Raw genomic sequence first — 16,839 nt, 5'->3', positions numbered from 1 at the left:
CTAAGCAGAAAACCGATATCTCAGTGTGCTGATGGGAACACTGTGTGGTAGGAGGTCCTATCTGTCACAGATGTTAGATGACAGGCTTGATTGATACTGATGGTAGGACAGCGTATCTCCCAGTGTCCAGGCCAAATTCCTTTGCATTTTTTTTTAGCAGACACTCTTATCCAGAGTGACTTACATAGTGTACAGTTTTTACCCATTTATACAGCTGGATGTTTATTAAGGTAATTCTGGGTTAAGTACCTTGTCCAAGGGTACGGCCCCAGTGCCCCAGCTGGGAATCAAACCTGCAATCTTTTGGTTACCAGCCCTGCTCCTTACCACTGTGCCACATTGCTGCCTCTAATTTTTTTGGTCAGGCCTTTTTATCGTTGTCGAGTTGAAAAGGCCAAGCGAGTCCCTGCCTCCCACTCAGACTGTTCAAGATGGCTGCCGCCCATCACCCAGAGGGGCTGCTAGACCATGGTGGTATTGTTACTTATTCTCCTTCTCTGCAAAGTACTCTCAGGTCTTTGGAAGGAGCTATTTAAATGCAATTCATAATCACAATCAGAATATTTTTTTTAATATTCACAATATTCCCACAACCCCTTTCTTTGACACTCAATTTCAATTCGTAAATAAATGCACAAGAAATGTGGCAGATTATGTCTTTATTAAAAGCTGATTGGCAGCTACTGACCAGTTTATAGACAGTGGCTTGTTACATAATTCATATCCTATACATAGATGAATAAAGATAACTAAAACAATCTCATAAAACATCAATAAGGACCTCAGTTTATGGCTCTCCGTAAAGACCCACACAAGTTAAAGAAATAGTTGGCTTTAGGATGCGTTTAAAATTCGAGCAAGCTTGTGCGTGTTTTTTTTTTTTGTTTTTTACTTTGGTACATTTTCAGCTGTGTTCTCAGAGCACACTGGAGGAAGGATAAAAAAAAAAAAAAAACTCCACCGAAATTAATAATTAAGATGATTTTGATGACAGATCTTAATTTAGAATGAAAATGTACTCAAATGTAATATATTCAACAGATCAACTGACAGGTTAACAGTGTGGTTTGAGGTAATTGCAGCTGTAAAGAAGACTTACAGATTAAGTATTCACAGGGTAGTGTGGTAGAGGAGCTACATCTGCCTTGTGTTGATAAGCCTGTATGTACGTATTGACTTTACTGACAGAATCGTCATACAGATTAAGTATGCTTGTGCGTTTCAGTCCTGACTTCCCACTCAGTATTTATCAAACAAATGCAAGGGAATTTCACTCATTCAGTCTCACTCACTCACTCCCTTAGAAACCTCACTATTATCAGCCCAAATACAATTTTTAAAACACAGCAGAAAAATTTGTGATCATATATTATTTTTGAAAGTTCCTGACTAACTAGCAATAACCATCACAGGAACACTACTTCCTTTTTCTCCATGTACACACAACCCAACCATGACATCCTTTTCAAACATTCTACTGTCTTGTGTGCATATATCTGTGTGTGTGTGTGCGCGCATATGTGCATGTGTACAAAGAGGGATCAGAGAGCTCCTGTTCTCAAACTCAAGACGGGTCACTACAGGACTGGACATCTGAGTTTTCATTAACAACCAGTCCGATCGAGACACGGAGAGGGAAAGGGAGAGCTTGGCATTGTATGGCACACAGCTACCCAAGCCTGCAACCAGAACTGCTCCACACAGTGTGGTCTGGTACACCTGTTTTAGCAATCTGTTTCTCACTTAGAAAGGTGAAAACTGCTCTAATATTTTCTGGATTTGTGCAGCAGAGACTCAAAGTGATTAGAGTTGAATTCTAGCGGAGAAACTCATGGAGCTCCTCGGCAATGAGACGAAGCACTCATCCTCCAATCATCTGAAGCCAGGCATAATTTTTAACCAGTAGCCAACAGTGTACCATACTCTGTGTGGAGCTGCAAGGATGAGAGATGTTATATATAGCGCAAATGTTACAACTCCTATTCTGAAGTTGGTGAGGCATTTGGTGCATGTAAATCTTTGAGTATGTCACACTGCACTGTATCTGCCTGTCTCTCTCCATGTGAAACGTTCTGATTGGTTGACAGGAGCACCTTCCCCTACATTTACCTCCCAAAACATCTAACCCACCTGACATTTAACCTGAGAGAGAAAAAGAGAAAGGGTAACAAGGGAGTGAGGGATATCACATAGTGAGAGGGGAGATTTAAAAGGGAACTATAATGAAGACAGAAGGAGGGAAGTAGTGGATAGATTTCATTGATTCTCTCTCTGCTCTTGAGTAGACATATAGTGTTCACAAGCACTGATCCCAGGTCAGCTTAAGCATTTGGAAGAAAAAGGCAAATGGCAGGACTGGGGCGAAGTGACCTGTGTCAGTGCCTGTGGGGTGCTGTCTACCCAACAGCCCTTGCACTGCTAGCAGGTGGGTTCAGTGCTTGGGAGGTATTACGAGGATCAGGTCACACAGAGCTCGATGGCCCAGAGCGGGGGCTTGCTGTCGTAGGGGACGCAGGGTCGAGATGCTGGCCCCGCCGCTTCCTCCTCCTGCCCCACCCCCCCTTCATCCCTCTCTCCCTGCTCCCTGACTCCGGCCCGGTGCACCCAGCCTGGCTGCTCCAATCCTGGCTGGGCAGAGAAGGGCTTCTCCAGGACCTTCAGAACACGCTGGACCTGAGACAGAGAGACGGCCCATCTCAGTGAGTTTGGCCCTGCAAAGCAGCTGTGCAGTCAATCATTCAGAGCACATCAAGAGAGTTTAACGAGATTTTAAGAAATGTTCTGAAAAAAACAGGAATACATGGGCGACGGCACAACAGCGCTGATGCAAGGGATTCGACCGTTTTATCCATTTCTTCAAAAAAAAAAAACTGAACTGAATGATTGCTCAACCGACATGATGAGTTAGTATCTGCTGGAGGAATGACTTGCATGACTTGCATAATTTAAGTTTACACCTTTGTTTCAGCAGATGCTTTTATGCAGAGTGACTTAAAAAAAAAAAAAGGACAAAGTGCATCAAATAAAGTGACATTAAGGACTGTATATAAAGGGTCACTGCAGGTGAGAGGTTAAATATCATAGGGGCCTGTGAGTAGCGTATTTGAAAATCCATTTCCAAATATGTTTTCAAAGACGGGTCCTGACCTCGGAGAAGTCTCCATTCTCGGCGGCCTCAATGGCATTCTGGGCAATGTAGTTCCTGAGGACCACACGGGGGTTGGTGCTGTCCATCACCCGCACCCTCTCCTCCTCCACCTGCTGGGCGTCGCCCTCTCCATCGCACTCTCGCGCCAGACGCCTCCTGGAGAAATGGGAGAGAAGAAAACGGGCATTCGCTAAGTAGATCACACTTCCTGTGCCCCGGTGAGTTTTGCAGGCTGTTAATGACCCAGCAGAACAAGTCTCTGTACTCCCAGTACCTGTAATGACTGACCCCGCAGAACAAGTTCTCTCTCAGTACCTACGCTGGTTTATCCAGCAGGTCGGTCCAGCTCTTTCTCAGGTCTTGTTTATCTGTCAGGTCCAGCAGTTACTACTTGACTCAGTAGCACCAGGTCTCACTCTCAGTGTCTATACTTCTTTACCCAGTGGGTCCAGTCCTCTCTCTCAGTACCTGTACTGCTTCACCCAGCGGGTCCAGTCCTCTCTCTGCTTGGCCGTCAGGTCCTCCTGGTTGGTTTCCATCAGCTCCTTCAGCCTGCCCAGATGCTCAAGCTCCCTGGACACAGCCTTCCTGCCTACCACCATCTGGAAGAGCGCTGGGCTGGACTGGGCCAGTGAGAGGATCATCATCAGCTCCCTGAGACCGAAGAGGAAGAGGGGTCATCACAAGTCATCAATGCAGGCTTGGCCTCCTTCAAGTGAGCTGTATTCAGGATTCAAGCCTGTAACCTCTTGCCAGTCTTGCTATGCTGAACCAGTCAAGGTTGCTGACACTGTGTGATAATTCATGTTTTACCTTGCTATCATTAACACAGACCTCTTTGGGATTTGGAATGTACTGCACGTTCTTAAGGAAAGGTCAACAGTTAAAACACAATAAATAGAGGGAAAGAAATGATATGTTGGACACACCATGCTTACGCACAGTGCCGTTCTGCTTGACTTCCAAGGCTGATAAATGATAGGGAAGGCCAAATAAATACTTTCACGGGGGGGGGGGGTATTTTTAAAGTAACACACTCTGTACCCTCGGTCCCATGCCTGGCTACCTCCTCACCGATGGTCCATGTTGGGCTTATTGGCCTCTCTGAGCTCCTCCAGGGAGGAGCACTGCTCCATGAGGAGGTCCACCGCACGTTCCACCTCCTCCTTTTCCCCCTCCCCCTCCTTGGGGCAATGTACCTGGCTCAAACAGCGGAAGGTGTTGGTGAAGTCCGCACCTGGGTTTGGGGGGGGGGGGTGTGGATGGATAGAAAGAGGGAGTGACAGGAGAGGAGAAAGGGAGGGGTAGAAGGGACAGAGAAAGCGAAAGGGACAGGTTCATATTAATTAATTCATTCTGGGTTTGTCTCACTCCAAACAGACTATGAAGTGCTCTGTTTGTACCTCCTCCCTTTCCATATGTGTGCTGTGGGACGGCAGTGTAGCATAGTGGTTAAGGAGCAGGACTCGTAACCGAAAGGTTGCCGGTTCAATCCCCGCTGGGACACTGCTGCTGTGCCCTTGGGCAAGGTACTTAACCCACAATTTCCTCAGTAAATATCCAGCTGTATAAATGGATAACATTGTAAAGAACTGTAACCTATGTAAGTCGCTTTGGATAAAAGCGTCTGCTAAATGAATAAATGTAAAATGTAAATGTGTATGGTTTGCTGCTCCTCCTCTCTTTCTGTATCTCTTCTGTGTCTTTTGTGTATGTTTTGTCCCTGCTTCGTCCTCATACCTGCGTGTAGCTGGTCATTCGTGTCTCTCCCTGCAGCGGCGTGCGCTTGGTCTCTGTTCCCTGCCTGTAGCTGGCCTGTGTGTATGTGGTTTGTCCCTGCTCTCCCTCCGTACCCGTGTTGTGCATGGTCTGCAGCAGGTCCGTGGTGAGGGCCTCGTCCTCCGGCTCCTCCTTCCTCAGCAGCCCCAGCTTCCTCCTCATGTTGGCCAGGTAGAAGGAGTTGTAGAGGGGCAGGTACTCGTCCAAGATGGCCTCTGCGCGAGCGGCCTGCAGCTCGGGGCCCAGGGCTTCGGCCAGCCTCGCCAGGTTCCAGCGGCACACGGCTGGCTGGGCCTGGTAGGAGTAGCGGCCCATGTTGTCCGAGGCATTGCACACAAAGTCTGGGTCAAACCTGCACCCAGGACAGAGAGAAACACTAAAAAAATCCTGCTCGAATTATATTTGAATAATTATCTTAAACAGTCTAAACACTCAGTGGTGCAAATGCACCAGGAAGTCAAAACAGGCAATGCCATTTAATAGTGCAAAAATAGACAGAAGCAAGAACTGCATACAGAGGAGAATATTGTTGACATTTTGGTGAGGTTAGAGGGGTTGAAAGGGGCGTTTGGGGTGCGGTGACAGGCAGGTCCCCACCTGTCCATGAAGCCGAAGGGGCCGTAGTCCAGCGTCAGCCCCACGATGCTCATGTTGTCCGTGTTGAGGACGCCATGACAGAAGCCCACGCACTGCCACTGGGCCACCATCCTGGCCGTCCGCACCGTCACCTGCAACACAGGCGTCACCGAGCCAGGTTGACCTCTGCACCTCACCCTTCACAAGCTCTACTCCCCAAAAGCAAAAGTCCTACATGTTTTATGGTTATTTTTCAAGCCATGGCCCATTCTCACCTGAAAGGACAGGTGAGCTGACTTATATAAAGAGCTGAGATAGACACACTACCAGCATGAGCAGGACCTCAAGGGCTCAGGGCCCACTGAGCCACTAGATGGCGCTAAGTTTGAAACTCAGAAAATCAAATAATATACTGTGAATTAATTAAAATTATTTATTAATTAATATATTTTAACATATTTTAAAGATAATTGCATTTTAACACCCAAGTTAACATCATGAACAATGCTTTTAAAAATATAAATAAGAGGTTCTGTAAAATGTACACTGTAATAAGTATAATAATGCAACTTTACTGCAAATGCTGCTTTGCCTTCACTATCCTGCCTTCCCTGAATGGATGGGTGCATTAGAGTTACTGCAGCCACTGCCTGAGAGGGAAATCCAGTCCCCTCAGATTTAAAAGATAAGAAGGAATTAGTGCAGCAGGTTCCAGCCAGTGCTGGCTGAAGGCAACACTGCCCCATCCTCACCCTGCCAGCTTACGGGACAGGAACAGACACGCAGATTTACAAGGTCGGGTACAGAGGCCTGTACGGCACTCTGGGCCTACATTACATAACTTACACTGCACCTGTCTCAAAGCATAAATGCATGATGGCTCTTCCTAATGGGTGGCTGGAGCCATTCTAGGCACCTACCAAAGAATGCAGGCTGAGAGCATTTTCCATTTTCAGGGAAAGACTTAATGAATTCATCATATCATAAATGCAACCCTCTCTCCCAGAGGAAAAATAAAGAACAGTGAATGTGACTCAACAGTATACATCAAAGATGTTTTGAATAGAACAATCCCTGTGTAGACATGTAGAGTTCCTAAAATCAAAGTGCCTGAAAGTATTATTTGGTATATATTTATATATAATTTATATATTATATCAATTTGCATATGTATGCAAATGATGTTTAAAAGAAACCTATGCAACACCACATTTTGTATTAAAACGTCATTTATCAAATGGCATTTGTAGTGATAAACCAACAGCTGTGTGGGTTTGTTGCCAGTTTTCCTGCCATTTGATTCAAACTACAGCATACCTGTACAATGGTACAGTATAGTGGGAATGTGCAGTCTTCTACTTAAATCCTTCTTATGAAAAATGAATAATGAGGGGACAAACTATATGATGTCTGCTAGAAGATGGTGAAAATGGACTCAAGTGATAGTGTGGTTACTTGGTGTTAAATAAAATCTATGCAGCACTGCCTTTCACACTGATAAACCGTGTGGGTTTCTTTATACGACTTTCCCTGCTATTTGACCCAAACTACACTGCACCTGTACAAACACTGAAATACAATCTGCATGTGCAGATTCTCGTGAAAAGTGGGGGGAAAAAGGAGGAGACAAAATGATGCTTGATGTCAACTGGAAGATAGTGAGAATGGAGTTAGGAATGGATTTATGTCTGAGCAGCCCGCAGACGGCACCTCAAGCACTCAGCCAAACGCACTTTACTCCTGCACCTCTCTAAAGAAGGCGGCGTTCCTCTCGGCCCGGTCCGCGTGGGCCTCCTGGATCTCGGGGTAGAAGGTCTCGATGACGTAATCCAGCAGCTGAGCTCTGATGTCATTCCTGCCGACGCTGGGGCCCTGCCGGCCGGTGAACTCGTCCATCGGCTTGAAGATCTCGAAGGAGCCGAAGCTGTAAACACATGCACACAACTGCAGCTGTGAAGAAGAGTTGGCAGCGTGGTGCAGTGATAAGGAGCAGAGCGTGTAACTGAAAAACAGTTGCCAGTTCAATTGCGGTTATATGTTTGCATTGTAATTAAACAATATAATTAAACGAATGCAATTAAACATGAATTGCTTCAGTAAATATTTAGCTTTATAAATGGATGCCCAATAGGCTGGCCTGGATGAGGTGATGGATGGATATGGATATAGATAATGATATTTCAATTTCTGCAGTGCTGACTGTGTCCAATATGTGTTCAATATGTAACATTCAAAAGCACTCAATTCAGACTGAAAGCCACCCATTTCCCCTGCGCCCTTTCTTTTCTTTTCTGCCTGCCATACAGGAAACTGGCTCGCTGGCCCAGGAACAGCTCCACCCCGCTTCCCGCTGGACGTTTTTATTGCTCACAGTGAGAATGAGCTGTGAATGTCCCTTGGCCCTAAAGCCTGCCACAGACTTGGTCACAAGCAGGTAAGGGCAGAGTATAGAGCCCGAATGCAGTGCACTCGGCTTATATGCAGAGAAATGTTTAAAAGTAATGTAGCGTTTTCTGCCCTCATCATTCTTTCTCTGCCCACGTGTCCCTGACAAAATGCATCTCAGCAGCTCAAGTGATTTTGACGTAATACAGCCTGGCTAGTACAGTTGAAGAAAGCATCAAAGCAGTGCCAGTTTGGCTCCAGCCACATTCAGCAGGGCACACTTTGGCACAGCAAGAATAGCATCAGTGGAAAAGGGCTTGTTATGTCAATGCAGGGTCATGCAAAGGTCACCAAGGAGAAGGCACAGATATGGGCTTTCCAACAAGAGCAATTTGGTTAAGTCAGGTCCCAGTACCAGGGCTTGGTGATGTCAGGTATGCATAAGCAAGTATTCCACAATGCACATGGGTCCTAATGTCAGCCCAGGGTAGGGAAATGGTGCGGAGGCAGAGAGGGAGAGCAGGATGCTGACCGGATGAAGGTGGGGGCGATGCGCAAGACCACCGAGCACTTCTCGGGGCGAGGGTCCCCACTGTAGAATACGTCACGCAGAACAGAGAGATCAGAGGTCACCAGCGAGCCGGCCCGGGTGGTGGGCACGCCCAGCGCAAACATGGCCTCACTGCACAGGAACTCCCGTATGCTGGAACGCAGGACCTTCCGGCCGTCTGCCTGCCTGCAGTACACAGGGAAAGGGGGAGCGATTTACCATTTTACAACACAGTGAGTCACACAGGGAAATCTGTATGCACTAATCACATACACTTTTGGTCAAATGCTTCTCCTGGACATGCTGCTTCAATGCTTAATAGTGCCAGTCTTCAAATTTGGTTCTGCAGAACAAAACGTACTTAGGGTCACGTACTTGGGTCAAAGAATTTTTTTTTTCTCTTTTTAAACTGGAGTGGCACAGCAAATTTCCTTTCAAACAGGGAGGAGGAATTTGATTAACACTGAGTTTCATACACAGGGAATTAAATGTGACTGTTAGTTGATCCTTTAATCTGGCACGTGCTTATGCAAATACAATACATTCACCAGTGTGAAAGCTTAATGATGACGGAAGCATCGCGGTGTGTTCAATGTGTGGCGACCTAAAACATTCGTCAGAAAAGAACCACGTTCGCTGAGGGCCATCGTTAAATATCTAAGCACCCTCACTGAGACACATAAGACATAAAAGCTTTTAATGACAAAACCATGAACGTCATGAGGTTGCTTACGACAGTAATCGATACTGTTAAGCAACACAGGCAGTTAAACAACCGGATATCATGAACTCTACAATGTCATGATGGTTATGAAAACCAACTTTAATAAACTGCCATAGAGCTTGTATTGCTACTCAAAAGAGAGCTGTTTTATAATCTATTTTAACTTCAACACATTTGGGTTGAGTTCTTGGAGTTTCAGAAGTCCGTTCAATCACAGACGACACAAAAGCAAGTGCGTGAATTTTAATCTCGCTTCTGCTAATGTTAACTAGCTAGCTACCTTGAGTAGGGCGTCAGTCCAGCTCCCTTAACCTGGATCTCCCACCGACCACATGAATTTTCACGTAGCAGTTCTGCGCTTTGATCTGCTGGGGCCTTTATTTCGCCCAGATAACACGCCGCTCCATCACCGAGCTGTCCGGCGAACTGTCCAAACTGGTGACCGCAGTAGCAGTGGGCAGCTGGCTCGGAACCTGGCATCACCTTCGACCCACTCAGGTATTCGGGACCGAGTGGATCTTGCAGTACTTCCTGAGCATTGAGCCCAAGCAAGGCTAGCGCCGGTTCGGACACTGCCACAAATTTGGGATTGACCAGCGGTTGTGGCTGCACACGAGAGAAACAAGCCCCTTTCACGATCCTCACACCGGGTTCTTCCGATGGGTCCAGTGGAAGTTTTTTCAGAGCGACATTGTCGAATTGAAGGTTCTCCAAGGGTGAGCGACTAAATGCGGAACCCATGGGTTCCATTCCGGCTGTGACAACGGGCCTCAGCAGGATCACACAGGAGCGAAAAATATGAGATCGGGTGCGACGCAAACAGAAAGCAGCCATTCAACTGTGGCTGCTGCGTAGCTTGCTAGCTAAATTAGCTGGCAGGGCCGGATTTTTGGCAAATGTCCCGCTGTTTCATAACACGACTAGGGTGCACACCCAGCGAACGCGGTACGGTTCTATTATTGATCCCCACGGCAACAGCATGTTGCTAGGAACTATACCATCCAAAGAGTATTTGACTGACTGACGCGCGCGTTGTATTACATTTTGAGCAAATTATCGATTTTGTCAAAGTATTGTGAGCCGTCGCGTTTGTGTTGGAAAAACTGGCTGAAAATCTGAGCAGTGGTGAGCAATCTTTGCACAAATGTTAGTAGCTCGGTTGCTAACAGCCATCAGTATACATCGAGTATCATCTGTTTTATCTGTTAAGCTATCATGGATCGTATGATGTGTTCTCGTGTTGGTAAACTTGACAGCTGTAATTCATTCAAACATCAGGCAAAAACCGGCCAACTTTAAAGATATGCCATAAGATTAATTCAGTGGGTCAATCTTTTCCTTTTCACCAAAAAGTGGATAGAAGACTTTAAGATCAGCAAAGACTCCTTTGATTGGATATGCAACACACGCCCTTTCACTGTCAAGTACAGACTCTTGTCCAGTATAAAACCCTTCCTCGGTTACACTACACCTAGAGGCAGCTATTTCTCATGGGACTCTCCAACACATCAGATTGTCAACACTGTTAAGCATCAGATAGTAGCTTTCTGGCTCTGTCCCCTGTAAGCTCCCTCAGGAAACAGGCTGATGACACCATGTCTTGGGTCTTGGGCTATAACACCCCTCTGCTCTCCCCCTTCGGCCTCCTTGGTGAAGCGAAGACTGACAAACATGGCATCTCATGTAGTGCCGTCTTCCAAAAGACACATCTGCCAGTGACTTAAAAAAAGACAGATTGAACAAATATGTCTGTGTGGATGACAATTTTTTTGCCATAATGTTAACGATTAATGTCAGTGGAATGTTTATAGTCTGAATTTTGGTCAGATATTGGCTGTATGTTTGCGGTTTGAGCACAAGAGGCCAAAGACAATTTCCAGTTGACATCCCTGTGGTAGGAAGCAAGCTTTCAGATAGAGAATTTGCTCAGCAGCCATATTATTATAAGTAGGAAACCCCATTTAGCAAAACTAGTCCAAACACAGCTGAAGTCTGGCAGCAGCCAAAGACGGCTAAAACTTGGGTCCATCTGTGAGAGAGGACATTGTTGTGGAATGAAGCATACATTATGACATGGAACTACAGTAGCTGTGCTGTCATAGGTAATAGGTTAGCTAAATTACTGATATAGTCAAGCCAAAGACAGCTGAAGGTTGGTTTCATGTGTGAGAGAGCAAGATCATTATTTCATCCTATAATGTACACAAACCAGAGTTGCAGTGAATTGAATTAAATTGTATCCAAATACTTGTGCGTCAACAGAGGTGCGGGTCAGCATTTAAATTTTTGTTTCAGACAGTACATACTGTAGATAGGGCAGTGAGGCAGTACATAAACATACAGTTGTAAAGCATATGAAGCATAAATACATAAATACATGACCATCATTTACATCAAGTGCAGAATCCCATGGGAACATGGAGCCCTAGAAACCTCAGTCTGTGATGTATTTTGTTGAGTAAAGTGATGTTATATGGAACAGTTGGTGGGTATGATCGGTGTCAGTGACAGGTGCTCTGTACCTGTGGCAACACGGTAGGAATTCATATTGAGTGAGAGGGGGATTTGTTGGGTCCTTGAGGAAGGAAACACAGATGTCATGGATGCATGAGATGGTGTTGAACTGGACTCCACTGCTTGCTGCTTACAGTAAGCTTTGAAACAGAAGGTTAGGATACTCCTGATGGAGGACCTGTAGGAGAATTCCATGAGGTTTTTGTCTGCATTGAATTGTCAGAGTCTGCACATGAGTCCTTTTTTGTAGATCACATTTGTGTTTGCATTCCATGTGAAATTGTTGTCTGTGTGCAAAAGTATGAGCGTCCCTCAACTATTTAAATGTGCCTTGAACATATTGTGGTTGGTAGACGGACTGACTGAACTTTCCTGCATTACCGTATGAGATACAAGACACAATGGTGTATAGTTTTGGGTATATACATTTGTGGCTTCACACATCATCTTTTTTCCAAGTACATTTTGATTGACATATGTATACATTACAATTATTATGTATAATTAAAGTATCAGTGTATAATAGCACCCCTAATCCCACCACATTACACAAGAAAACTAAATATAAGGTTAAACACATCCCCTAAACCTATCATGGTAGCATGATCATTGTATAAACACGAGAAATACAGAAGGGATGTGATGATGAAGTTGGTTCATATGTCTGACAGATGCTCTCATAGACTACTATGACTTCATAAACTAATGGAAAATAAAACTGAAGGTAGTGGTACTGAGAAAGAGCATATTATTTGTCTTTGTGGATGAGGTTTTACCCTGTAAAACCTTTTAATATTTGAACTGGTATTCCAGAAACTCCAGACCACGATTTGGTAAAACACTGCCCTCTGCTGGTTGTGTAATGTTACTGAGTTGCCGTCGAAAACAAAGAAAAAGGTGGATTTTGGGGGGGGGGGGGAAATCCTGCCCTCTAGTGGTTATATGATGGAATTGAACTTCTGTTCGAATTATACAAATGAAAGTTTGTATATTTCCTTGGTAGCGTGGTAAATAAATTTGAAATAGGTTTCAGAGTTATCCTAAATGTCGTTTCAATATCTTCCTGAATTCTTACATAAGTTGACATCAGGTTATACCCTGGTTATTTTTTTTTTAATTTTCTTCTTTTTCTTGCCCAAAAATTCAGTGAACGTCAATGTCCTACACTGACCACCAGATGGCGCTGATGTACCGGGTAAAGTATTTTCTCACGTAATGCTATATGCAATATATAAGCATGCAAAGTTACAGGCACAAATCATATATTTCTCATATGTTGGTACATATACATTTGTATAAAACTGTGCAGGGTCAATAGCAATATGAGTGATATGAAATGAATAAATAAATTTCTTTTCCTATTTTCCTATATACTGTTTTTATAGCAGTGAAATGTTTTGACCAGTAAACTACAGGAGGACTGACTAAATTTATACAAAGGAGCACATTTACTTGAACTGAAATTCAAGTAAGGAAGATATGGATGACCATCTCTGTCTTTTTGAACTTTTAGAAACATTTCATAGTAGGTTTTCTTGCAGATAATGTGGCTAGAGGTGTATTAATAGTGGAATATGTCATTTGTTTCCTGACTGGAATTGTTGGTGGTAGTTGTACATTAGTCACAGCTGAGTCAATAGGCATGAGGGCTAATTTGAACCAATTAATTTTGTAGCCAGACCAAGAGCTGAAGTTAAAATAGATATAATGGGCTGGAGAGATCTTTGAACATTTGCGACAGAGTAAAATGGTTGGTTTGTTGTTTGGTTTATCTAATGTATATGTTTCATCATGAAAGTGTTTTTTGACATGTACTGACAGCATGCAGATTTATTTAGACTGTAAGTGGAGAATCAGAACAAAATGATCTAAATGTGGCATTTCTCTCTATAGGTTCAGAAGTCAACCCTTTGGCTGGAGACCGTATCACCCCCCCACCACCTGATTTTTGCCTCCGTGTGTTTAAAGCTGTAGTGTCAGTAGCTTGGTCTGCTCCCCTGAAAATAGTATTTTTTTCTTAATCTTTGCATATTAAATTCTGCTCAATGAAAAGATCAATGAGTTCCAGCCTATCTGTTATCAGCTGTCTCCTGCTCTGTTGAGAAACTGTCTGTTCAATTTTCCACATTGATTTTCTGGAGGGTTTTTTTTTTCAGATTACTGATATCTACCTATCTGAAGAGCCCCTTTCCAGATAGCCTTCAAAGATGAGAGGGCAATCAATACAGCACACAAGTTTAACTGAAGATCTTACAAAGGGAAATGGTCAGAATGGAACCTAATCATTACAACATGGCCATATTGGTAGTAGGGAGCAGGTGGCATAAGTTCACCAATAGATTATAGCAAACAATCTAAAGTAATTGGGATCAGTGGTAATCACTTCACAAATGCTGGTTTATTAAATTCATGTAAGTCAGATGCAAGACAGACTGAGGAATCAGTTTTTCTTACCCTTAAAATTGACTTGGTGACTAAAGTTCAAACTTGTCTGAAGTATTAATCAGGTGTTAATCAAATTCAAACATTTCAACTACCTAACAAAGTTTGTGCCTCTTCAGGGCATTTCATATAAATTTACCTTTGTCTCTAATGGTACTGTGGATTAAACATTTTTTCAGCCTTTGTTCTTGGGAGAGAAACAGACATTGGCAAACAGTGAAGTTTCACCAATTTTTCCAAATTCAAACAATCTTAGTATCCAAAGCCGCAACTGGGGACTTAATCAGCTCAGAGCAGCAGTTTTCTACTGCTGCAGCTCTGGTATTAATGACTTGGTTTTATGGGAACTCAGATCATCTGTTCCAGGCAGGCTGTTCCAGGCACCAATCAGTACAGGCTGGACACTTTGTTGAGGTACTTTCAACAGCTTTAATCACAAGAAATTAAGCAAAGACATGAGCAAATATCCAAGTTACAAGACGTCGAGGTGTCAGCATTTGGAGCTCTAATTACAGGTAATTAGAGAAGTAATCAGTATTTTGTCAATTTGGTATAACATGTTGAAGGTGACCACATTGCTATCAGAGTATTGGGGTAGAGAGCTAAGCTGTGTGGCAGAGGTATAACTCTGGACTATGAAGCGAGAGGGCCCAGGTTCAAAACCGACCGTCTTTGACCTTTTAAAGGCCAAAGGAGGTCTCCAGAAGGGCAGCAGGGGGCAGTGCAGAAGGTTTGCGGTTCAAGCCCCCGTTGTTGTCCGTTTTCCCTGTGCGCTCACCAAGTCGCTTGTCAAGCGCGCAAAAAAAAAAGGAGAAAAGTGCCAAGGTGTCTGTGGCGTCGGAGGAAGATCTGCTCCTCACACTAGTGAGGTTGTGGGTTCGAATCCGACCAGCGGCCCGGGGCAAGAGGAAAGGGGGGGAACTCATACCCCCCCGAGGTTTCGGACGATGGAAACTGGGGGTTATGCAGCCGGGCGCGAGAGCCGGCTGAAATTTTGCTGCGCACTGCAGCAGCGTCGCGTTGCGACACACGAGGAACTTATTAAGACAGTTGAATACGAGGAACTAACTAGCGAAAAAGTGGGCGTGGCTTTTTGCATCTTCGTCATTTCTCTCCTTCCTCATCCTCACCCTCGCCTCTTCCCCTCTCCCCATCTCCTCCTTCCTCACCCTCACCCTGCTCCATGCCACACCGCTTCTGCTCTGCCTCCCGTTCTGGACACCTCACTGGGCCGGGTCAGACCCTTCCCTGTCTTCATCCCATCTGTCATCCCATCCATCCGCTTCCTCTTACGTGGTCTTGCTACACCCTCAACTCTCTGCCACCCTCTAAGTCCTGCGCTGGCCTCAGCTCTCTGCTGCCCTCTGCCCCCTGTTACAGCCTCAGCGCTTTACTGCGCTCTACCTCCTGCTGTGGCTTCAGCTCTCTACTGCCCTCTACCCCCTCTTACAACCTCAGCACTCTACTGCTCTCTATTGGCCTCGAGCTCCTGTTACAACCTGAGCCCTCTGCTGCCCTCTGCTGCCTGTTTGGGAGCCTCCTTTGGCTATCAAAAGTAACGAGAAGGCTCTTACGGGGCTTGAACCCAGGACCTGTTGTTTTGCAGTCTGGCGTTCTGTCTCTGCACCACCTGAGAGCCATGGGTGCCCTTTATCTTTTCTCCTCCTTCTAACTCAGCATCTACCACAACCAAGACAAAAGCAACATGGTGCCTGGTGTCGGGATTAAACTGGGAATCTCCAGGTTACAAGGGAGTTGATTTACCACCACACTACCCAAACATGAATGGTTTGTGAGTGAGATTCTTCTGCTACTTTACTTAATTGCTTATGGTTTTCCATGGTTAGAAAATGCATTTGCAGCGATCATCATACAAATTGTTTCATAAGTTAATTGTTTCATTTAAAAAAAAAAATAAATAAAATAATAAAAAAATTTGCCGTGGAACTGTTACCTGGATCACTATGACGGTTTGATGTGCTGTGATAAATTACCCACAGTCCTCTCTGGGCCTGTGCATAATAATAAGTTCACCACCTCGTACTCTCCAGGTACTCTCCATGCACTTGGACACTGGATGCTGTTTAATACACCTCCTAATCCACCCCCCCCCCCCCCCCCGCACCCCCTGCACCCCCCTCCCCCACCCCCTGCACTCTGATTCATTATCTGAGAATCATACAGAGTGTGGGGGTGTTGGAGTGTGGGGGGTGGGGTGGGGTGGGGGGGGGGGTTTGTATTAAACATCATTCAGTGACCTAGTGAATAATATCCATCTTTGTTGCTGAGGATATTGATATTGTTTAATACCCCCCCCCCCGCACCCCCTGCACCCCCCCCACCCCCTGCACCCCCTGCACCCCCTGCACTCTGTCTCTGATTCACTATCTGAGAATCAGATAGGGAGTGCAGGGGGGGGGGGGGGAGGTGTATTAAACAGCATCCAGTGTCCAAGTGCATGGAGAGTACCTGGAGAGTACGAGGTGGTGAACTTATTATTATGCACAGGCCCAGAGAGGACTGTGGGTAATTTATCACAGCACATCAAACCGTCATAGCGATCCAGGTAACAGTTTCACGGCAAATTTTTAATTTTTTTTTTTTTTTTTATTAAATGAAACAATTAACTTATGAAACAATTTGTATGATGATCGCTGCAAATGCATTTTCTAACCATGGAAAACCCTAAGCAATTAAATAAAGTAGCAGAAGAATCTCACT

General features: G+C 44.9%; 1 protein-coding gene and 1 long non-coding RNA gene across 3 annotated transcripts; one reads left to right on the top strand and one right to left on the bottom strand.

Annotated features, from left to right (window-relative positions):
* Positions 1–594: 594 nt before the first annotated feature.
* Positions 595–10,127, bottom strand: LOC118771997 (protein adenylyltransferase SelO-1, mitochondrial-like). Of its 2 annotated transcripts, none has more exons than XM_036520214.1 (9): positions 9,443–10,127; positions 8,421–8,624; positions 7,250–7,427; positions 5,525–5,655; positions 5,002–5,279; positions 4,223–4,385; positions 3,617–3,802; positions 3,148–3,304; positions 595–2,673 (listed from the first exon to the last, which is right to left on the bottom strand). In XM_036520214.1, the coding sequence occupies exons 1-9, from the start codon at positions 9,994–9,996 to the stop codon at positions 2,449–2,451; spliced, it is 2,076 nt and encodes a 691-aa protein (XP_036376107.1). In that variant the 5' UTR covers positions 9,997–10,127; the 3' UTR covers positions 595–2,448. The 2 variants fall into 2 exon arrangements, with proteins under 2 accessions (XP_036376107.1, XP_036376108.1); XM_036520215.1 differs by having other exon boundaries at positions 2,458–2,673.
* Positions 9,813–13,668, top strand: LOC118771998. The gene is made up of 3 exons (XR_005004633.1): positions 9,813–9,878; positions 12,824–12,871; positions 13,570–13,668. It is a non-coding gene; the product is annotated as an uncharacterized LOC118771998 (long non-coding RNA).
* The last annotated feature ends 3,171 nt before the right edge of the window (positions 13,669–16,839 follow it).

The sequence above is a fragment of the Megalops cyprinoides genome, chromosome 25 (assembly GCF_013368585.1).
Source record: "Megalops cyprinoides isolate fMegCyp1 chromosome 25, fMegCyp1.pri, whole genome shotgun sequence".
NCBI classification, from domain to species: domain Eukaryota; kingdom Metazoa; phylum Chordata; class Actinopteri; order Elopiformes; family Megalopidae; genus Megalops; species Megalops cyprinoides.
This window is presented reverse-complemented; position numbering and strand designations above follow the sequence as displayed.